At 44.4% G+C, this 24143-nt stretch overlaps 1 protein-coding gene and 1 long non-coding RNA gene across 2 annotated transcripts; both read right to left on the reverse strand.

Moving 5' to 3' along the window:
* Positions 1-7839: 7839 nt before the first annotated feature.
* Positions 7840-9255, reverse strand: LOC102756204 (solute carrier family 25 member 39-like). The gene is given in 3 exon segments (XM_015563777.1): positions 7840-8755; positions 8757-9066; positions 9069-9255. Coding segments are annotated over 3 exon segments (1050 nt in total). The 5' UTR covers positions 9130-9255; the 3' UTR covers positions 7840-8076.
* Positions 9256-13976: 4721 nt separating this feature from the next.
* Positions 13977-19081, reverse strand: LOC107183052. Its single transcript, XR_001513829.1, has 4 exons — positions 19020-19081; positions 18815-18904; positions 14972-15052; positions 13977-14317 (listed from the first exon to the last, which is right to left on the reverse strand). It is a non-coding gene; the product is annotated as an uncharacterized LOC107183052 (long non-coding RNA).
* Positions 19082-24143: the final 5062 nt, after the last annotated feature.

Below are 24143 nucleotides of genomic sequence, written 5' to 3' on the forward strand. Positions count from 1 at the left end.
ATTTGTTTTGCTTTGTTACTTTTCTGTTTTTACATGCTGTATTTCCATTCTCTCATCAATCCACTTCAATTAGGCTTTTTCCCACCAGTCTACTGAAACCATTCTTGACATGGCCATCAAGTAACTCTATCTTGCCAAAATTGGGGGTCAATTCTACCCTCTTTGGGTGAGGGCATGAGTGGGGGGATGGAGGGTAATGTGGGGATAAGGACACATATGTAATAACTTAATCAATAAAAAAATTTAAAAAAAGAAAATAAATGAAACCTAAAAAAAAAAGAGCTATCAAGCTATGAAAAATATAGAGACTTTTAAAATGCATATTACTAAATGAAAGAAGCCAATGGGAAAAGGTTACACCATGTGATTCCAACCATATGGTATTCTGGAAAAGGCAAAATTATGGAGACAATAAAACAATCAGTGGTTGCCAAGTGCTAGGTGGGTAAGGAGGAGGGGAGATGTAAGAGAAAGAAAATGATGAGTACATAGACAGACAGGATTTTTAGGCCAGTGAAAATATTCTGTCTTTAATATACTATAATGATGCATACATGTCATTGTACATTTGTCAAAACCCATAGAATGTACAACACCAGGGAGGAATCTATGAAATTTGGGTAATAATGATGTAACAATGTAAGTTCATCAGTTGCAACAATGTACCATTCTGGTGGGCGATGTTGATAATGAATGTGTGGGAGCAGGAGACATATAAGAAATCTCTGAACCTTTCTCTCAATTTTGTGAACTTAAAACTTCTCTAAAAAAAAGTCTTAAAAATTAAATGTATATAGCTTACCATCTTGAAAACAAATCTTATCCTCTTGTTTATTTTTTTAAAATTTTTTAAATGTTTCTCTTTTCTTAATGATTTTATTGATTTTTTTTGAGAGAGAGAGAAGAGAGGAAGGAGAGGGAGAGAGAGAAACATCAATGTGAGAGAAAAACATCGATCGCATGTGCCCTGACTTGGAATCGAACTGGTGGCCTTTTGATGCTTGGGATGACACTCAAGAAACTGAGCCATACCGGCAAGGGCTTGTCCTCTTTGTAAAACATTTTTTAAGCTTGATTTTAGAGAGAGGAAGGATGAGAGAAGAGAGACAGAGAGAGAGAGACCAATTTGAGAGAGAGAGAGAGGGAGAGAGAGAGACTGATGTGAGAGAGAAATATTGATATGTTGCCTTTCCCACACGCCCAGACCGGGGATTAAACCCACAATCTGGTATGTGCCCTGACTGGGAATCAAACACACAACCTTTGGAGCAGGGGGTGATGCTACAACTAACTGAGCACACTGGCCAGGGCTAATTTTGTCCTCCTTACATACAAATATTATGGATGTATGGGATGGGATGGAAAGGCAGTGGAAAGTGAGTAACACAGGAAGTAAACTAAATGAGGAGACTTGGAGTGGGAGATAAACTTGGGAAATGAAGTAGTGCTTGATGTAAGGTTTTAAATGTTTCTTTACTTTCTTTTCATATAGCAGTTTTACTCAAGGGATAATGGAGGTAGAAAAACTTCTCCCAAAACCTCCTCAAAAGCTTTTGATAAAAGTCTGCACATACCTCTTGGGTAGTAATAGATTAAAAGCAAAGTGCTATTAAGCTGGTAGGTAAGTCAGGACGCTCTCCTGTTTTAGGAAGACAAATTACAGAGACTGTGTCTGCTTTTCCATGACCAACTAGTAATCAGAAAGTTTTGCCAGAAAGTTAGGCCTTTTTGACCAATGATAGGTCTTCTAGAGCAGGTTATAGTTCCTCCCATTGTGCACTGAGTCAGTGTAGAAAAATAGAACCACACCTCATCTCCCACCACACCACACGCACTATACCACGCCTCATCTCATATCACCTCCCCACACCTCCCCACACCTTACTACCCACCCCACACCTTGCCACGCCACTGGGAGAAGGCAGCTTGAATGCTGAGGCAGGCCCTTGGGAGAGTGAGCCCCGCAGCACTCAGGCAGGCTGTGCAGCGTGCAGGGAGGAAGAGAGGGGAGGCAGTAATCGTAACGGCAGTCAAATGCAGGCATGAAGTATGCCATTGTAGAAAAGATGCAAGACTAACTGTACACCAGAGAGAAGGACCCCAAATCAGGACGTATAAAACACGAAAGGAGGTGAAAATAAGGAGACAATGTGGATTTGTAAAAGTCTTTATCCCAAGATCAAGAATGCCCTGGTGTTAGTGGCAGGAACTGACCCCGTGCCACTTACAGTGGGAGTTTAGGCTCTCTTAAGGCACCTCCCGGGAAGGAGAGAGTTAATGCAAGTTACAATGCTTTAACAATATTTATCTCAAAAAAGTAACCTAACAGGATAAAACAAGACACGAAGGACTTGGGACTTTAAAGAGTGGAGTCATATATCATAGTTAATTGGATATATTTTATTTAATAAATTGGTTACAATTCTTTTCATATTCTTTATTAAATTGTTTTGAAGGAGTCCCATTTTCCTTCACAAATCACCATTTAAGAATACTTATACAATGTTAATTTTTTCTTAAGTACCCTCTCTGCGGTCACTGGTCTGGCTCCAGATGGAGATGAGATGTGTGAGTGGCTCTCCCTGGCTCCTGTAAACCTGGGCAGAGAGAAGAAAGGAGTGAAAGCGATTGAATTAAACTCAGGGTAAGGATGACTTACAAGAGTATTTTCTGTTGTCAACTGGACACTGGGAGGAAAATCTATTTTGTATGCCACAAATTCATAATTGGAAAACTGATTCATTGATTTTGAATTCTTTGATATGTGAGTGAAAAGGGGACTCTGTAATAAAGCTGATAAGCTCAGTGACTGAAAGTAACCTAACAAGATGAGCTGATCATAAATTCCTAACAGGGCAGGTTTAAAAGACTTATCTGCCTTAAGCAAGCCCTGCCATTGTTGTGCATCTTGGTAACTCACCTTAGAGATTCCAGAAGGATCCTCTCTTCCAAACCCCGCAGAGGGGTAACCATGTCAAGGGAGTACATACTTTTAACTATCCTCTAATCCAATCAGAGATTTGCTCTCCTTGCTTTCTCCCACCACGTGATCTTCCTTACCTTCCCTCCTTAATTCCAAATGTACAAAAGGAACTGCAAAATCGTCCTTTGCCGGAGCATTGAGACCTTGCTTCCCAGGATGTCATCAGTGTGGCTGAAATAAACTCTAATAAAAATTCTCTACAGGTTTGAACGTTTTGTTTTTTTCATAGTTTTTTTAAAAAATATATTTTTATTGATTTTTTTTCAGAGAGGAAGGGAGAGGGATAGAGAGTTAGAAACTTCGGTGAGAGAGAAACATCAATCAACTGCCTCCTGCATACCCCCTACTGGGGATGCGCCCAAAACTAAGGTACATGCCCTTGACCGGAATCGAACCTGGGACCCTTCAGTCCTTAGGCCGACACTCTATCCACTGAGCCACACCGGTCAGGGTGGTTTGAACATTTACGCTGACAGATATTAGTTATAATTTTTAGAAGAACAGTCAAGATTGAATGCTTACTGTTATAGTTACCTCAGACATTAGAGATTTGTTACTTTGGAAATTAACGCTTCCCTTCAGAGGAAACAGACAGCTGACTCCTCATAGTGGTAGGATGGAGATCAAAACCTGGGCCTCCTGGCCCTGGCTGATGTGGCTCAGTGAATTGAGTGTGGGCTCTAGTACCTCTCCATAATCAACCAGTCCTTGAATACAGGCTGGTTTCAGGGAGGGAGCATGGCCTTGGCGGCAGGGTGGGGGGTGGTCTTTGACTGAGGGCAATTTTGGGAGAAGAACTTGGCTGAAGGCTGTGAGTTACCGTTACTCCCAGCAGCTGGGGAAATGAGTGCCACAGGGTACCTTATAGCCTCCACTGCAGATACCAAACACTAGCTTGTAATGATGCTTTCCCATGGCTCCACTTAATTTCTCCCTCGAGTTAACAAAACTCTTTCTGATAGATCCCTGATTGTTATCAGGCTCAAAAGAAGTATAACATGTAGCAGACAGCTGAGACCCTATCATGAACTCTATAATGTTTGTTCATAGATAAAAATCAAAGAAATTAATTGTAATATTTACTGTAGTTTGAACAAGGTAACTTATATTAATGACATTTTCCCTGAGTTAAAGCTATACTTTGAAATTAGAAATATGATTTATCATGGTAAATACATTATACTTATAGTATTAGAAAATCTCTTTGCTTTTTGATTGGCTGAAAATGATTGGGGGGAGAATAGGGAGGGGGAAATTAGAAACCAACATGTTATCTATATATATAAAAAGCCAACAACTGAAATGCTGTAACGACCAGAACAACCAGTCACTATGATGTCCACTGCAGCCAGAGAACCAGCCTGACCTGGGCGTGGGGCCAGCTGGCCCCTCCCCTAATTGCCCCCCCCTACCCCATTGGAGGTGGAGCCTGCTGGGGGAGGGGCTGCAGGAAGTTGGCTGGCTGATGGGCCTCTACCACCCTGATCTGCCCGCAGCCCCTCCCTCTGGCAAGCCCCGCCCCTGATTGCCCCTCCACAATAGGGGGTGGGGCTAGCCGGCCAACCTCATGCAGACCCTCCTCCCAGCAGGCCCTGCCCACAATGGGCCTCCACCACCCTGATTGGCCCTCAGCCCCTCTCTCTGGCTGGCCCCACACCTGATTGGCCACTCTACCCCAATAGGGGGCAGAGCAGTGGGCCAACCTCTTGCAGCCCCTCCTCCCACCTGGCCCCACCCTAGATCAGCCCCTCCACCCCGATCAGGGGCAGGGCCTGCTGGCCAACCACCTTATGGCCCCTCCCCCTGGCCAGCCCTGCCCCTGATGGGCCCCCACCACCCTAATTGGCCTGCTGCCCCTCCCTCCAGCCAGCTCCACCCCAATTCACCCCCCACACACACCAATTGGGAGTAGGGCTGGCGGGCCAACCTCTCCCCATCTCCTCCTCCCGACAGGCCTGGCCCAATCCTCCCTGATTGGAGCTGGGCCGGCTGGATCCCACCTGTGCACGAATTTGTGCACTGGGCCTCTAGTGTTCAGATAAAAGAACATGAGAGTAAGCCAGAAGATACAACTTTCATGAAAGTTTTCCCTGTTGTCCTAATTAATTGCACAGGTGCCTAAGAGGAAAAAACCCTACTAACTTCTTGTGTGTGTGTGTGCGTGTGTGTGTGTGTGTGTGTGTGTATGTGTATAAACCCTCCTAACATCTAAGTTAGCTTGAAAACCTTCTTTATTTGTGTCACCAAGGGGTACAAAGTGAATAAATCAACATCCCTGCAGCATACACTTAAAAATCTAAACTATTTATCTCCCTAATAGTTTATTTTTTCATTAAGAAATAGGATGGAGTGCTAGCCTGGCTCAGTGGATAGAAGGTCCACCCCTGGGTTCCATTCCAGTCAAGGGCACGTACCTCAGTTGCAGGTTCCATTCTGGTTGGGGTGCATGGGTGGCAACCAATCGATGCCTCTCTCACACATTGATGTTTCTCTCTGTCTTTCCTCCTCCCTTCCACTCATTCTGAAAATTAATGGAAAAACATCCTCCAGTTAGGATTAACAAAAACAAACAAACAAAAGAAATAGGATGGAGCCCTTGCCCGGTAGCTCAGTTGGTTAGAGCTTTGTCTCCATATGCCAAGGTGGTGGGTTCAATCCCTGGTCAGGACACATACAAGAAGCAACCAATGAATTCATGGAACAGCAAACGTTCCCCCTTTCCCCCTTTCTCTCGCTCTAAAATCAAGTAATAAATTTAAAAAATGAAATAGGATGGAATAAAATTTTCACATTAAAGTAGGATGAAGACTTGAAGTCAGAAGGATAAAACACTAATAATGGAGACATGTGGGCTTGTGTTCTCACCCCATCTGGAAGATCATTTGACCAAAGCTGTGTTTGGTCAAATAAGTACACTTATATACCTGTCTATGTGCACAAAATAACTGTGATCTAAGGAAAAGATATCCCCAAGTTTTAACTGGTGCTCCAAACAAGAAGCAGCCCTCGAGGAAAACAATAAAAAAAGAAGAACCCAAACATCACAAATAGCATTGAGAACTGTAATGAAAGGCTTTCTTGTGTCACTAAAGCATCCCTTTGGCAGGCCCAGCTGCAGCTGTTAAAGTCTGGGAAACATTCTAAAGGGCAGATGTGGCAGTGCCCCCTTCCCAGGAGCAGGCCCTCGCGTCTCTCACTTCCAGGTCTGAGAGAGCAGCTGCAGAAGCCCGCACTCTCAGCACTCAGGGTTAGTGATGTGAAGCAAAGGCTGTCTCTTCCATTTGAATTAACACTTCTCAAAATGCCAAAAAATCAACCAGTTGAGGTTTTAGCTGGCTTTTAAATTTTAAGAACAACAAAAACTTATTTGGATACATTGTTAGAGCTTAAGGTAATCATCATAGAAGTTTATAAATTTTTGCTTTGGTGAATCATTTGATGAACAATTTCTGATGCAAAGGAAAGCGGTGTCTTGGTCTCCCACATTCATTCCTGAACAGTATCATGGAGTTGGGGAGCACACATGACCTGGAGGGACCTTTGCTGGCATCCCAGAAGCAGTGGAATTCTACCGCTGGAGAGCCTGGCTAGTGTGCAGTTTAGCAACTTGGAAACAGGCAAGTACCCGCACCCCATTCCAAAACTACCACACTACCCTTGTAATGAAGTCACATTTCAAAATTTCCTGTTTCCCTTTTCTTGAATGAGACATTAATGTATCCATTGAGTTGTCTTCGTTCTATTACACCATGTCTTTCCTTTATCAGGAGTATGTCCACATAAAAACAGAACTAATCATGATTTGTTATTTCACAGTCAAAGAGACCAAGTGATTATCTTGTTTACAAGTTATGGTGTTATGTAGATGGATAGGAGCATTCTCAGATCCACGCCCCCCGCCCCCCATCCCGTAAAGGAAACAACAACAACAACCTTTTAAAAATAAATAAGATGCCTAGCTGGTTTGGTTTAGTGGACTGAAGGGTCCTGGATTCGATTCCAGTCAAGGGCATATGCCTGGGTTGTGCACTCAATTCCCAGTAGGGGGCATGCAGGAGGCAGCCAATCAATGATTCATCATTGATGTTTCTACTTCTCTTTTCCTCTCCCTTCTTCTTTGAAATCAATTTAAAAAAATAGTATAGCCCTAACCCGTTTGGCTCAGTGGATAGAGCATCGGCCTGCGGACTCAAGGGTCCCAGGTTCAATTCCTGTCAAGGGCATGTACCTTGGTTGTGGGTACACTCCCAGTGGGGAGTGTGCAGGAGACAGCTGATCGATGTTTCTCTCTCATCGATGTTTCTAACTCTCTATACTTCTCCCTTCCTCTCTGTAAAAAAATCAATAAAATATATTTTTTTAAAAATAGTATAGCTTTGAAACCAGAACTTGAGTCCCAGCTCTACCATTTAAAAATAAATAAATAAAATAAAATAAATAAGAAATATTTTATGAAAGAATTTAGTTAGTGGACTGTTTACTTAGCTTTGGAAACCTAATCATGGAAACCGAGATCATGACTCAAACATATTGCCCACCTTGGCAAGGTGTGTATATAAAATTCCAAGGGTGTTTACTAACTTGGAACTTTATAAAGACCACAAAAAGATTTGTTGCTGATGACGTTACTCTTCAGAATTAGAGGTATATTGTACAGAAACATACAACTTGCTCTGTACTGTTTTTTTCCTGAAACAAATGTAAAAATTTCTGACATCATTCACCAGATCTTTCTAATGAGATCTCTTAGGGTGGTTTTCTTTTTCTTCTGTGGGCCTTGGGGGCAGGCCCAGCTACAACAAACACGGGAAAATGGGTGAGAGGGCAGGGGGAGGAGAGAGTTAACAGATTTGGTCTTGAACTTGGGGAGTTGGGTGGAAAAGTGATGATCTTTGGGGCTTGGGATGAGGACCAGCAGGAAGAAAGCTGTCTGATGGGGGCCTGGGCAGGCCCAACGCAGGGGTTGGTACCCTTGGGGCTGAGCTGAGAGGGAAAAAATGAGGCCTCTCCCCTGAGGACAAGGCACTTGGCTTAGACTCCTCCTGCCCCACACCATCCATGGGAGAGATGGGGCTCTCGTCCCCGCGCTCTTCTCACTGGCTCAGAGGCTGTTCCAGGTTGAGCCTCTGAAAGAAGCTTTTGCCCAACTCATATGTGCTGATCATGATGGCACAGGAGGGGGCGGCCTTGAAGATCCTTGGGAGGAAGCCTGCAAAGAGTCCCCTGGTGCCGGACTCAGCCCGGATCCTCCGCCGCAGCAGCCACGTGGAGTCGGCGTGCACAGGTGACACTCTCACAGCTTCCACGGCTCCCAGCGCAACCTGGCGTCGAGTCTTCACCACATCGAAGGGTAGAGTCAGGATGGCAGCCACCGTTCCTGAGATGCCACCAGCCACAAAGCTGATGCCCACCGATGTCCGGTCCTTTGGCCTGCGCCCACACAGCCAGCTCTTTACCAGCTCATAGTTGAACCAATACAGGGCTGAAAAGGGCACATCCCGAAGAGCAGTGGGGGCCCAGCCCAGCCACAGTGAGCGCCAGCCGCCCTGAGCTGCGGAGGTTCGGACACAGGCACCCAACTCCCGGTATGACACATGCTGAGCCTGCAGCTTTGTCCGTACCAGCTCTAGGGGGCTTATCATAGTCACAGTGCCCAAGCGGGCCAATGCACCCGCCACCATGGGTGCATAGAAGTCAGAGGTCAGGGCTCGACCACACAGGAAGGCCTTGAGTTGGTCATAGGCCGTGAAGTAGATGGCGGTTGCTGGCAATCATCACCAGGGTGGCTGGGAGGCCACTCCACAGGGTCCTGGTGCCCTTGTGTCTCACAATCTTCTCAAAGGCATCCATGGTGCTGGTGAAGCGAGTGGGGTCCTGAAACCAGGTGGCACAGCGGGCACCGTTTGGGCACAGGTACAGGGGTTCCAGGACACCATTGCAGTAGAGGAGGCACTTCCATTTGGTGTAAGAGAGGCTCCAGAGTCTGGAGGGAGGCATCACATCGCTGGTCACCGAGGGACACTGAGACTGCAGGCAGACCTTCACCACGTCCAGGGGGGTCATGAAGATGGAGGTGACCACGGCCCGGCTCCTGAGGCCACCATCTGCTGGAGGGGGCTGATGCCGCCTGGGTCCCGATCAGCCATCTTGTAGCTTCAATTCTGGCTTTAGGATGGTACTCGCGCGGTGCGGAGCCCGGGGTCGGGCGGGCCCATGGCGGGTCCCCGACCGGTGCGGGGTCCGCGCGCGTTTCCCTCGCTCCAAGGCCGACGAGGAAGCTCTTAGGATGATTTTGTTAAAAACTTTCTGCTTTCCAAACCTCAAATAAGTAGGGAAAACCTGGCTTTTGTTTGGGAGGAGGGCTTTAATCAGCAGCATCTTAAGTAGCTCTCAACTTGTGTCTGGACCGGTCTAGACCCTAGGTCTCTGTAACAGGCTCCTTCTCTGCATACCACAATATCAGGGAATGTTCCCGGTTTGCACTTCTATTGTAATCTGGTTTTTGCTCTCTGTCCACACCTTTGAATCTGGTACCTCAGTCTATCCTTTTCTCCCCAAGTTCACTATTGCCTGAGTCAGATATTTTGTCTCCCTTTTTTTGGTTCTCAGTACTCCCACATCCAGTTCTGAATCTCTGTCCACTAACCCAAGTCATACTGGATTCTCCACTTACAAGAAAGGTATTTCCTTAGTCTATGGGTTAATGAACAGCATTTACATGACTTTTGATAGTGGAAAGCAATGATTCACGTATCATGGTGCTCTGGTCTGGGCAGTTTTTAACTACTGCCTATAGCAATGAATTCTGGCTAATACTGAGAAGTGGGTTTTCAAGAACCCTGTATAAGGGTGTCTGAACCCACAGCAACTGTCTGTCTCGTGTCACGAACAGCAAAACAGCCCTGAGGAGGGTAGTCAGAGAAGCTCTCGGCACACATGGCCTTGCCAGGAACCATATCGAGATGGCAGCATCACCAGATTTCAAAAACTTTGGGCCCTCTTCCAGCGTTTTTCCACACCGACGATCAATCTTCTTCAGCTCAGAAAAGTTGCAAGCAATGTGAGCCGTGTGACAATCCAGCAGAGGAGCCTATCCAGCACTGATTTGGCCTGGATGCTTCAGGATAATCACGCGAGCTGTGAAGCCAGCTGTTTTCATTGGTGCAAAGCAGTGGACAAGAAAGAAGCTGGAGCTGGCAGTCACCAAGTCTGCCCAGAAAGCTCAGAAGGTTAAGTGAATATTTTCCCCAACACTTGCCAGTCTTAATCAGTGGTGGACGAACGGTCTCAGAACTGTTTGTCTCAATTGGCCATTTAAGTTTAAAAGACTGGTTAACGATTACAATGCATCATAAAAACTTCAGAAGGAAAGGAAAATGTTTTTGTGGACCATTTGGGATTTGTGTGTGGGTGGCATTTTTTAAGTTATTAGTTTTAAAAATCAGTGCATTTTATGAAAACAGCTCTACCAAAATCTATCACTATTTAATGAGAAGGGGGAAAAAAAAGGAGTGTATGAGGAACCACATCCCATCTAGCCAAAGGACTTTCATATGGTGCTAAACAACATGTCACAAGTTTAAGAGTAGAAGCTGCTCTTTTCCTATTCAGAGACAAAGATTTCCTACTGTGTCCCAAAGATTTCCTACAGAATTTTCTCACTCTTTTGCCCTTATAGTCCCTACAGTTGACTTCTTCAAGAAGCAGGGAGTGGCCCTAGCCAGTTTGGCTCAGTGGATAGAGCATTGGCCTGCGACTGAAGGGTCCCGGGGTTCGATTCTGGTCAAGAGCAGGCTCCTCCTGTCTGGGCCCTGGCTGGGGCATGTGCAGGAGGCAACCAATCAATGTATTTCTCCCACGTTGATATTTCTCTCTGTCTTTCCCTCTCTCTTCCATTGTCTCTAAAAAAAAAAATCTTTGGGTGAGGATTTAAAAAAATAAATGAATAAATAATAAAAATCCTAATCATATTTTTTCAAAAAGAGGGAGAGAGTGCATTGTATCTACAAAGATGCTAATTTATCCTAACCCAGTCCACCTATATGCCTGCTATTGCATTTCATTTGTTTCTCTACTGGTTTGGGAGACACTGTTTAAACTCATCCAAGTCCACATTTACTCATCTACTATCCACTTTCCACAGAATTTACCAAACATGTGAAGAGCATTTACATTCCTCTACTAGTACTTCTGTCTGGTAAGTCTACCTTTCCACCACAAAATTCACATACAATTCCATGTGTACCCTTATTTTATCAAAGCTATGGCTTCTCTTCCTGCCACCTTTCTACATCCTTAGCACTGAGCCCCTGCATATAGACTAGCACAAGAAATTTGCTGCATTATTCTACACACTGATGTTCATACCATCTGGTCTGTCCTCTGTTGAAGACCCTTTGCTTTGTGCTCAGTTGTAGTTTTCCACCAATGCCTTGGAACTTTTATTTTAATCTTTTTTAAAAAATAGATTTTTATTGATTTCAGAGAGGAAGGGAGAGGGAGAGAAAGATAGAAACATCAATGATGAAAGAGAACCATTGATTGGCTGCCTCCTGCTCACCTCCTACTGGGATTGAGCCCGCAACCTGGGCATCTGCCCTTCACTGGAATCAAACCTGGGACCCTTCAGTCCGCAGGCCGACGCTCTAACCACTGAGCAAAACCAGCTAGGGCTCAATGCCTTGGAACTTGATAGTCAAATTGCTTCTTACTTCTCACATCTGACTTCACCCAGGAATGCACCCCATGGCTCCAAAGGAAAACCTATCTTGATAGATTTTATGCTCTAGTTCAACTGAACTACATATTCCCTTTGCCCCGTGCTATTTCCTTTGCTTAGAATACCCTTCTTTGTCATTGCTTTCCCGGAGAATATGAGCATAAACAAAGTTTCCCAAATCATTTCCCTCTTAACTATATTAATCATTACCCACGCTGGGCTATTTCTATACCTTTCAATTATTTCTATTGATTATCATAGCATATAGAAATTATTTATGTGCATGTTTCTCCATTGTACTTGTATGTCTTGACATCAGGGCTTTTGTAATTTTTGATCTCTAATTTCTTGCATAGTGCTTAGAACATAATAAGCCCTCATTCACTTACTCATTCTTTAGGCAAATATTAATTGAGGACCTATTGTTTTTTTACTCTTAGGGAGCACAGAGGAAAATGGAGGCAACAAAGCTGGGTATTGTAAAAATCAAATTGCATTGCAACTTGATTCAATTGCCTTTCTTTTCATTTTCTGATCCATTACTACTCTTCAAAATAACTTTGTTGGAGTCTTAACTTGAGTTCTGTGGTTCTTGATTCCTATGTTTGCTCTGACTCTTTAAAAAAAAAACAACAACCAAAAAAACAAAAAACAAAACCCTTCAGATGGTCAATGACAGGCATTTCCCTGTGTACCTGAGCGTGGTGATGTCTTATTTTATCTCAGTTGATCTTTTTCAGTTAGGAAAAACCTTTCAGGTCAGAATAATTCAGGATGTTTTTTGTTACTTTTAAAAATTTAATTTAAAGAAAATTTAAGACAGGCATGTAGTCATTTTTCCTCTGAATTTTGTTTTCAAGCTTTTTAAAAAGTTGTTCTTGGCAGAGGTGTGGTTTGGTTTGGGGACAAGGGGGCTTCTGGGTTCAATGTGCAGCCACAGCTTCCTCCATGCCTCCCCCGCCTGCAGTTCCACCATCACAATTACCAAGAAGATGGGTCCTGTGAAAATGGCTGGTTCCTCTGATAGGAAGGAACCTGGCCAAGTTTAGACTATGATGACAATACCCAAAATTACTTTATCATAGTTGCTAATCAGCAAGCAAAAGAGGTAGGGCCGGGGGAGACATGGGGAAGGTTAATTGTATATGGGCATAAGGGACCTTATTAGAGTGATGGAAACAATAACAAACTGACTTATGGTTATGGTTGCACAACTTGCTAATTTACTAAAAAAAATCATTGAATTACATGATATGTAAAATGTACATCAATAAAGATATAGTAAAAAGCAAGGTGTACAACAGAGTATTTAAATTGCTACCATTTACTTTTTTCTTCTTTTAAAAAAAATATTTTATTGATTTTTTACAGAGAGGAAGGGAGAGGGATAGAGAGTTAGAAACATCAATGAGAGAGAAACATCGATCAGCCGCCTCCTGCACACTCCCCACTGGGGATGTGCCCGCAATGAAGGTAAATGCCCTTGATCAGAATCAAACCTGGGACCCTTGAGTCCGCAGGCCGATGCTCTATCCACTGAGCCAAACCAGCCAGAGCTTTTTCCTCTTTTTAAAAAGAATATGTTTTATTGATTTTTAAAGAGAGAGGGAGGGAGAGAGAGAGAAAGAGAAACATCAGTTGCCTCCTACATGCATTCCCAACTAGGGATTGAACCCCCAAACTGGGCATGTGCCCTGACCCGGAATCAAACCAGTCACCCTTTGGTGCATGGGATGACTCAACCAACTGAACCACACCAGCAGGGCAATATGCTACCATTGAAATTAAAAAGCAGGAAACCAAAAAGTAAGGCAAAAAAGGCTGAACCTTCATGAAAAGTTTACATAAATAAAATTTTTAGTGAGAGTGGAGAGCTTTCTTTATATTTGGGCTTATTCTGTGCTTCAGTCTAGGCTTAGTATTGAAATACCAAAAATATGGGCTTGGGGCAAGGGGCTGTCTGTGGAGAGAAGAGGCAAAGGTGTCTGTACTGGTGCTCACTTGCAGGGCACCTAGAGGCTTTGGTGAGGTGACTCTCTCCCAACGTGTCTTGAATTGTGTATAGAGCTGTGTTGCCGGCAATTTGATTTTATGTGTGATCCAGCTAGAGCTCTATATGTCATATTGAATGGGAAGGAGGCGGGAATATGCGTAGGTATCACGTGGGCAATCTTTGCGCATTGGGGAGGGGAGGGGGTCGGCATCAGGTGTTAACCTCAGTTCAGCAACCTCATTTCTTGAGTTCTGGCCAAGAGAAGAATTCAGAGCCAAGAATCAAATTATAAGTTTATTTAGGAAGCCACAGAGGTAGGAGTAGTGAGCCATAGAAGAAATGGGTTCAAAAACAAGTTCCAGCAAAAGAAGGGTCTTTGGAGCTTCGGGGAGGGCGGGAGAGAGAGCTGCCCTGGGGAAAGGGTGGGAAGAGGCGCAGGTGTACTCCATCGAAAGAGCTCCATTGGTTCCTCCATCCTGAGGCCTTTTATCTGAGGTCTCAGAGGAGGATCTCAAGAGAATGTTTATCAGCTCTCTTGGTGTGTCTCCTCAGGTCTTGATCTCCGATGATTGGTCAGCGCCAGGGAGGGGGTCATTAGCCATTGCTGCTGGTCCTGATGTCACTGAAACACAGCGAAGGTCTAAATGTCATTTTCAGGGGTTATTGATTAAGGGAGTAGTTGTGTGAAGGCTAGTAGTTTTGCCCATTGCCAGGCACCTGGGGCTCCCTGCCCTGGTGACCCTCTACACCTGGCCTGCGATTCCTGCTCTGCTCATGCCTGTCTAACTGCCTATCACAGGCAGCATGTGGGTGCAAAGGCTGGAGGTGCAGGCCTTTGGTAAGGCCAGGTGCTGGGGTGGGGGGTGGGGGTAAGGGGGTGAATTGTGCATGTGTGGGGAGAGGATATGGAAAGGAGGAACAGCTAGACCAGAAGAGTAGGGAAGGTGCGTTGAAAGGGCAACACACTAAAGAGTGTGGTGTGTGTGTATGTGTGTGTGTGTGTGTGTGTGTGAGAGAGGTGTGTGTGTGATAGAGAGAGAGATAGGGAGAGAGAGAGAGAGAGAGAGAGAGAGAGGAGAGAGAATTCCTGTGATCACATCTCGTGGTTGCAAAGCAGCTTCATGTGCTCAGTATTGTCTCCAGCAATGTTCTGTGACTTTATCCTGAGTTGGACACAGTTATATAAAAACGTGTTAAGACAATGCCACAGGAGCTTGGCTGGCAGCAGCAAGCTGGGCAGGTAAAGAAGGCAGGGCACCATGCTGTCCTTGCTGACCTTCTTTCCTGGGATTTGTTCCTGAACTTCAGTCAAACAGGCACAGAAGTCACCGTGGAGAGAAATGGCCAGTGGGTGAGTCTGGAAAAGAGATGTGGAGGTTTAAGAATATATTTGATTTTTATTATTATTTTTAGAGGTTGAATTCATTCCACATTTTTGTTTCATGGAGAGCAAACATGTTCTCTTTTTAAAAGTCACCCGGAAAGAATCGGCAGCCCTTGCCCCGCTGTACATTGGAGACTCCCAGTGCAGACCCGCCAGACCACCTGGCCAGTGACAGCCATTCACTCCCAGAGCCAGGACTCAGACCATCATTACTGAAAGTGCTTGTGGGAAGGTCTTTTTGTTTTCTTTTCAGATATATGTCTTCATATATGTTTCCTGTTACTTTGGAAAGAACAGATTAGTCCCTCAGATCTGTACTTTGTTTGGCCTTGTTACGTACATGTTTTTGGCCAACTCCATCTTGCTGAGGGATCAACCCTCATTTCACATGGTGTTTTCTTTCCCATAAACTGCATGACCTGATTTTAGTATTTATTTTAAAAAACACCAACTAGTTTTGCTTTTTTTCAGATAGTAAACCTAAATGCAGCATTTTAATGGTAGGTAAATGGTGTGAAATACAGTATCTCCCCAAATTCATGTCAATCAGGGCCTGTCAATGTGACCTTATTTGGAAATAGGGTCTCTGCAGATGTAATTAGTAAGATGAGGCCATGCAGGATTAGGGTGGGTCCTAAAAACAATGATTGGTGTCTTTATAAGAGAAAGGAGAGGGAGATTCAGGGATAGAGACACCAAAACACACATGGGAAAAGGGCCATAAGAAGACAAAGCATACTGGAGTGATGCAGCCACAGAGCAAGGATTGACGCAAGCAGCTGAAGCCAGGAGAGAGACCTGGCGCAGATTCTCCCTCAGGAGCCCAGAGGAAACTAACCTGCTGACACCTTGATTTCAGACTTCTAGCCTCCAGGAACAAGAGAGCGTAATGTTTGTTGCTTTAAGCCCCCAGTTTGTGATAACTGGTTATTGAAGCCCTAGGAAACCAACGCAGTGTGTATTCCAAAGTTTTTGCTCCACAGCAGCCCAAGAGGTTTTGTTGAAATGTAAAGCAGATTGTGCTGCTCTGATCAATGGAATGGTCTGCAGGCTCCATGTGATCTGTACCAGCCCCATCGTTCTTAACTCATTTCATCTCTTCTTTGCCGCACTGCCCTTCTTGGTGTTTTCCTAACATACCTCAGGCCTTTTGCCTTTCTGTCATTCTGGAATGTTCTTTTGCTGATATACACACAGCTCCCTCCCCCACCTCTTTCACATCTTTACACATTGGCACCTTCTTTGTGAGATTTCACCTGACCTCTCAACTTAGAAAATCACCACCGATTCCCCAACACCCTTGCTGCCTTATTTTATACTAGAGGCACAGTGCACAAAAATTTGTGCACTGGCAGGGAGGAGGGGTGTCCCTCAGCCCCACTTGTGCCCTCTCACAGTCTGGGACCCCTAGGGAGATAACCACCTGCTGGCTTAGGCCCGCTCCCTGGGTGGCAGATGGCAGGCACTATCCCTCGGTGCCTGCCCTGCCTCCCCGGGTGGTGCACACGGCAGGGCTGATCCGGGAATAGGGGCGCTGCCCCGGTTTGGGTCTCACATGGGACGCTCAGATGGGCCGGCCGATCGCTGCTGCCCCACCCGGCCTCCCCGGGTCCAGTCGCACACGGATGCCCGCCGCCCTGGGTTGCAGATAGCAGGCCCGGATGGCAGCAGGGCAGGTGGGATGGTGCTGTCCTGCCCCACCGCCCCGGGTATCAAATAGCAGGCCTAGATGGTGGCAGGGCAGGCGGGATGGTGCTGTCCTGCCCTGCCTGCAGTATGCAAATTAGCTGCCATCTTTGTTGGCGGTTAATTTGCATATCACGCTGATTGGTTCATGGGAGGTGTAGCGAAGCTATGGTCAATTACCATGTTTGTCTATTATTAGATAGGATGTTAGTACTTATCACTGTCTAGCTTATCATATATTTTACTTATTTCATTTGTCCTCTGGCTTCCCCAACAGAGGGTTAGCTCTAAAAGAACAAGGTTTGCCTGTTCTGTTTTTCTTTTGTTTGCTTGTTAATCCTCACCCAAGGGTATTTTTAGAGAGAGTGGAAGTGAAGGAGGGAGGGGAGAGAGAGAGAGAGAGAGAGAGAGAGAGAGAAACATTGATGTGAGAGACACATCAATTGGTTGCCTCCCGTAAGTATGCCGACCCAGGCTGGGGATGAGAACTGCCATCCAGGACATGCCCTTGACTAGAATCAAACCAGAGACTCTTTAGTCTGTGGGTCGTCACTATGAGGCACCAGCCATGGTGCCCATTCTGTTTTTTACTATACCCCCAACACCCATGTGCCTGACACATAGTTGGTACTCAGTGAATATCTGCTGGACAAGTGGGGGCATATACTGGTGGTGCAGCTGTGCTCTCACGTGCATATATGGAAGCACCTCATTACTGACCACCTTGCATGTGAGGAGCTGCCCAAGCTGGCATCAGAACTTACGTTACTATTACCAATTCTGGGCCTACCCCCAAAACTGGATATTTGGCAGCCATGGCAGGGAGCACCTGGTGTTCCTGGTGTCCATGCTATGAAGCTGAATGCCATGCCCACAGAATCCATGCGGTTCTTGGAGGTTAGTGTTTGAGTCTGCTGAGGCTGCCAGAGCAAAATAAGATAGATTAGATGGCTTATACAACAGACATTTATTTTGTCACAGATCTGGAAACTGAAAGTTCAAGATGAGGATGTCAGCATGGTCAGGTTCTGGTGAGAACCCCCTTTCTGGCTTTCAGATGGTTGCCTTCTCCCTGTGTCCTCCCATGGCAGGGAGAGAGGTCTGGTGTCTCTTCCTCTTCTTATCAGCAAGTTCTATGAGATCAGGGCTCCGCCCTCATAACCTCATTTAACCTTTATCACCTCTTCAAAGCCTTATCTCCAATACAGTCACATGGGTGTTCGGACTTCAACATCTGAAAGCTGGAGTGGGGAGCATAATTCAGTTCCTGGCATCAGTGCCACATCCAGCAATATGGGGCTAAGTAGCCTTTTCTGCAGTAGCATTCCGTAATCTTTTCTCTGACAAAAATGGATACAGAATTCCAGATACTAAGTTCTTTCAAGTAATATAGACTATATCTCACATACACTGCCTGAATATAGAAATGCAGATGATTGGCAACATACAGACAGAGCCCTGTACTACTCTGAGTTACTTAACTCCCACTGGCATTTTGTTGAGTGGTCAGACATGCAATCTAGGGTAGGGTAGGGTTACAAATGAATCTTTCTTCGTTTCTCCTCTAAGACCATCTGCTCTTAGGTGTGCTGTTAACAAGGCCAGGGTCAAAAGTTTTGTCTCTCCTGAGCTTCCTCCCAGCATGACCCAGTCTGAATGCTTTCAATACACCACAGCAGATGTCTCAGATATGTGTTACCTGTGACTGGGCAAGAGCATGTGGATGAATCGTTGCAGTTAATCCACACTGTTAGAACTTACAGCACATGCTCTACAGATTGTGAGTTGATCATATGGAGAGTGAACTTTAAAGCAGGAAAGCAATTTTAATTATGTGATCATGGGCAAATCACTTATCCTCTTTGGCCTTGGTTTTTCAATTAAAAAATATAAGAATTGGGGCAAATTCCTTCTAACACTAATATTCTGGGACAATGGCCCATTTATAAAACCTAACTATCAATAAAGAGAAAAGGAAGGACACTAGTCAACAAGAGAATGGATTATAAGGTGCTAATTTTGAAAAATAAGCAGATTGAGAGGCCTCACCATCAGGTCAGTCCTGAGAGGACAATTTATGGGCGTCTCTTCCTCTTGCTGCATAGGTTCAGATGACTCCAGGGATTTTTGCCTGAGCAACTGAAAAGATGGAGCTGTCAATGAATTGAGATGATGACAGCTGTGGAAGTAGTAGATTTAGAGGGAAGATCAGGAATTTGGTTTTTGACATGTTGAGTTTGAGAAGCTAATTCACATTTAGAGGAGAGATGTCAGATTGTCAATCAGATATTTGTGTCTGGATTTTGGGAGAGACATCTGCTGGAGATAAAAATTTTGGAGTCATCAACATACAATTGATATTTAAAGCCTGACACTTAGGGTCAAGCCTCAGCCCCAGAGTACTCCAAAATTAAGTGGTTAAGCATACTAGTCTGTTACAGCATGATCAAATTTTATTGTCATTGTTATGTTTGTATTATATTATCCTTATACAGTAAAACTTTGATATAATGGACTAATTTGGGCAAGGGGGTGTCCATTAAAACTGAAAATCCATTATATAATAAAGTAGGTTTTCCAAATGTGTGTGCTAAAAAATTGACAAATTAGTTAGTTTACCTGACTACTTATGTAGACACATTTGTATAATTAAAATTAAGTATGTATGAAAACTTTAATTTCACAGAAAAATTTTCTATAGGTATTACTGTAATTTTAAATTTGCACTGAGTCCAGCCTGTGTGGCTCAATGATTGAGCATTGACCCATGAACCAGGAGGTCACAGTTTAATTTCTTGTCAGAGCACATGCCTGGGTTGCAGGCTCGATTCCCAGTAGGGGCATGCAGGAGGCAGTTGATCAATGATTCTCTGTCATCATTGATGCTTCTATTCCTTTCTCCTTCTCCCTTTCTCTCTCTGAAATCAACTAAAAAACATATTAAATTTATACTGAATAGGTCTAGTAAATGTGTTCACTCACCAATCACCGCAAGTAAACAAAGGCACACGGTGGAGGGTTGGCTTAGTGCATGTCAGATGGTCTGCTGGCAGGAGTTAAAACTGCTGCAGAAAGTTAGGCCACCAGACAACAGAACCAATTACCACTTGAGATGTGGTGTGAACTTGTGCGAATCATTCCCCAAACACTGTTTATGAGGAGTGACTCTGGGATTTAAATATATAGACTATAGCTGTAGATATGTAATATTTATTTATGTCGGTGAAATTACTAGTGTTTTTTCCAACATATGGCCGATTCGCTAAAATTTGTTAAAAACAACAGTGAATTAATAACAAAAAATAACCAAATAAACAAATATTGGTTAGAAGCATTTTTAAATTAACTGGCTGTTAATTTTCACATATGAGATACAGACTGGAAATTTTGTCCGTTAAATCTGAAGTGTGTTAAATGGAGAGCTGCAAAATAGAGGGCTTTCTGTACTGTGATCTCCATGATGGGAAGGACTGGATCTCACTCATTTTTAATAGCTTTATCTGAGATATGATTTACCTACTATAACACACATCTGTTTTAAGTATACAATTCGATGATTTTTAGTTCTTACTCATTTTCTAACTTCAGTGGCGAGTATATGTCAAGCACTTAATGCATGTTTTTAGAATAAATTTAAAAATTTTAAGTGATTAATAAATGAATGAATGCCTGTGATCTTATTTATTAATTTTTTTTTTGAGAGAGAAACATCAATTTGTTGGTCCATTTATCTATGCATTTAAAGGTTGCTTCCTGTATGTACCCTGATGGGGAACAGAACCAACAACTCTGAAGTATCAGGACACTGCTCTAACCAACTGAGCTACTAGGCCAAGGCCAGAATGCATGTGATCTTAGATCAGCCCTTTATGTGTCCAGATATCACTTCTTTGTATATAAAATGAGGGTCCTGACTAGAGGATTTTAAATTTTCTTTCAACTTTGGAATTTAAATTTAAATGTTCCAAATATTTGTTTAGAGGCAGGGAATAAACTTCAGTGAGCTACTTAGGTTTCACCATCACTTTTATAATGATACTAGAGGCCCGGTGCACGACATTCATGCACTGGGAGGTGTTGGGGTCCCTCAGCCCGACCTATACCCTCTCTAATCCGGGAGCCCTCAGGGAAGCCCTCTCCAATCCGGTAGTTTCAGTCTTTGCAGTCATATGAGAGAATTGTCTGAGACCCCAACTCAGTTTGGTTTGTTGCTCATAGAATAATAGAGGCATTTTTTTTCTTTTTGCTTCATTGGTGGAGATTTCCTGGAAATTTTAGGATATCGTCCCTTTAAATTTTCCTAGACACTCTGATTTTACTTATGTCTCTCACCTTTGCTTTCCCTCCATCCCCCACTGCAACAGTAACTTGCTCTCGGCTCACTTTGCTCTAGTGCAGTGATGGCAAACCTATGACATGCGTGTCAGAGGTGACACACGAACTCATTTCTTTGGCTCTCTCTCTCCATCTGGCGGCTTGGAGCCAATTTCCCCAAACCGCTCCACTCTCCACCAGCTCTCCTGCTTTGCTCTCTACCGAGCGCCTGTGTATGCAAATTAACCCACCATCCTTGTTGAGTTAATTTGCATACTCACTCCTGATTGGCTGGTGAGCGTAGCAGAGGGATGATGAATTTCCATGTTTCTGTTTTTTTATATAGGACTAGTGGCCTGGTGCACGGATTCATGCACATTGAAAGGAAATTAATTAGGAGGTGGCTGGTGGGGCGGGACTGGGCAAGATGGGTTGGACACGCCCTGGAGCCAACCTCCCACGGTCCCTCCCCAGCTAGCAGCACCTGGGGTGGCATCATGTTTCAAAGAGTGTTTGCAGAGTAAGCGAGTCCTCCAGAAGGTGGGGTCCCTTGGCCTTGCTTGCAGGAATTGGGCTGAAATTGGCTCTCTGACATCCCCTAAAGGGTCCTGGAGTGTGAGAGGGCACTCGGCAAAGTTGCTGTCGTACAGGGTGTGGAACGCAAATGCAAGTGTGTAGTAAACCAGATTCAGGGCCAACAGTGCCCCAGCAACAACATAACCCACAGCTGAAGGTGGAATCCCACTCCCTCCTCCCTGGTTCCAGCGTGTGTCACCCAAGAATTGCTGCTGCCAAGTCACCACAGCTCAGCAGCTCCTGCGTTGAGCATCTGCCCCCTGGTGGTCAGTGAGCATCATACCTACCAGCCAGTCGGACGGTCCTATGGTCACTTAGGCTTTTATATATATAGATAAAGACATGGAATTATTCAGAAAAAATTTTAGACCAATGAGGATTGGTTTTGTCTTTGTTGGGTCAGGTTGTAACTACCATAACTATGAGTATTGTTTGAAATTGAATATTTGACCATGAATCAATCATAATAGAGCAGAAACTTGGGATATAGTATTATTTGGTTTATAATACATTACAAAAAAATGAGTGAAATGTTAAGTGAAACCATGTTACAGGATTCTTATATTTCAATATTATGAAGTATATTGTGATAAGTTAAATATTGTAATCCCTGGGGCAATCACTAGAGAAATAATATCAAGAGAAATAGATAAAAAAATAATACAAAAAATTAAAATGGAATACAAAAATAATGAATTAATACAAACGAAGATAAAGAGGAAGGGGGGGAATATAGATGACAAAATAGAAAGCAAATAGCAAAATAGTAGATTAAAACCAATCAGATCAATAATTACATTAAGTTTAAATTGACTAAGTGTGCCAATAAAAAGCAGAGATTGTCAGACTTCAGATTTGATAAAAAAAAGCAAACCTGATTATTTGCTGTCTGCAAGCGATACACTTTAAATACAGAAACATAGAGTGAGAAAGAGAGTGTGACTGAGAGAGCGAAAGGGGAGTGCGTGGACCTGTGGGGCGTGTGTGTGTGTGTGTGTGTGTGTGTGACAGTTATATTGTGCAGTACTGTTGGAGACTGGCGGACCAGGCTCCCCCAAGCTGGGCCACCTCTACTACCATTGAAATCTCTCCCAGGGTGGCCGGCTCTGCTGCAAAGACCACGTCATCTTGAGGGGGAGAGTGGCTGTGGCTGGGAGCCCACCCTCACCTCCACCCAGGGAGACCTCGGACACTACCAGGGACTCTACAGCCACCCCAGGCAGACACCAGCTGCCACAGCTGTGAACCCACAAACACCAAGACTCCCGCCTCCCCAGCTGTCGGCTCCTAAAAAGTTTGTCCAGGGGGAGACAAAATGGTAGCCGAATAGGCAGACGGGTCAGGCGCTTCTGATGGAGCAGATAAAAGAAACATTCACCCGGAACTGGCGGATAACATCCACCCGGAATTCGTGAATTAAACTCAGCTGGAGAGGCAATACATGGACAAAAAGGTCAGAGTTAGCCAAGAAACCGGTGGAATCTGGAATCTGGGCTGGAGGGAGAAATGTGCGTAGCCTGGACTGTGCTGGACCAACACCACGTCCGTTAGGGACAAGGGTAGCGCTCCACTGTGGAAGGGTGTCCACAGGGCTGCTAGCGGGGGACTCTAGACCTAAGCACACCGCCCTGGGAGCCTGCGCCCAGAAAGGCAGCCTGAAGTTCTGCACTGGCCACGCAGGGCGGGGGTAAGGGAGTGGGGGACATACAGTGGGGAGGTTTCTCTGTCTTTATAATTTCCTTGCTGTTACTCGCTAAACTCAGGATCTTGCAATTACAAATACTCACCGTGGCTGCAATGCAGGGGAAGGTGGTTTTGTGGAAGCTGGAGAGCAAAAAGGGAGAGGTGATCAGAAAGCCAATTCTGGGACAGTCCGTTCCCTCCAACCCATTTTTCTCCTGGAGACCAGGCACTTCCCAGCAGCGCAGCCACACCCGGCCTTGAGCTGGGCAGGGAAACTAGGATTCAAAATACCCCCAGGGAGGCCTTGGGGTCTGGGTTGAGGGGCAATTTGGTCCCAGAAACTAATACGGAAACACTGCTACCTAAAGGCAGTGTCAGAAATAGACCCCTGTGTAAATACGATGAAAGTAGACAAAGCAGGCAGAGTGGTCCCTCCTGGCTGTGGCGTCTGACAAAACGGAGCTGTGGATCGCTGGGAGCTACAACACGATGCTGACTACAGCAGGAAGCTGGGACGTGGCACAGAGAACAGTGGAGAGGGGTCTTAGACCAGCCTCCATGGGACCTTAAAATGAACTTCACTTACTTCACTTTTTTTTAAACTTTTACTTAAGAAACTAAAAATTGTTTTTTCTTTTCTTTATTTTATTTTTATTCCTATTATTATTTTTTAACCTTTTTGTTTTGTTATTTTTTGGATTAATGTTCTACATTCTATTTTTATTTAATATTTATTTGTTTGTTTGTTTGTTTGTTTATTTATTTATTTATATTACCTTACTCTCATTTTTTCCTTTATGCCAAC

This window comes from Myotis davidii, unplaced genomic scaffold, assembly GCF_000327345.1.
Source record: "Myotis davidii unplaced genomic scaffold, ASM32734v1 scaffold39, whole genome shotgun sequence".
NCBI classification, from domain to species: domain Eukaryota; kingdom Metazoa; phylum Chordata; class Mammalia; order Chiroptera; family Vespertilionidae; genus Myotis; species Myotis davidii.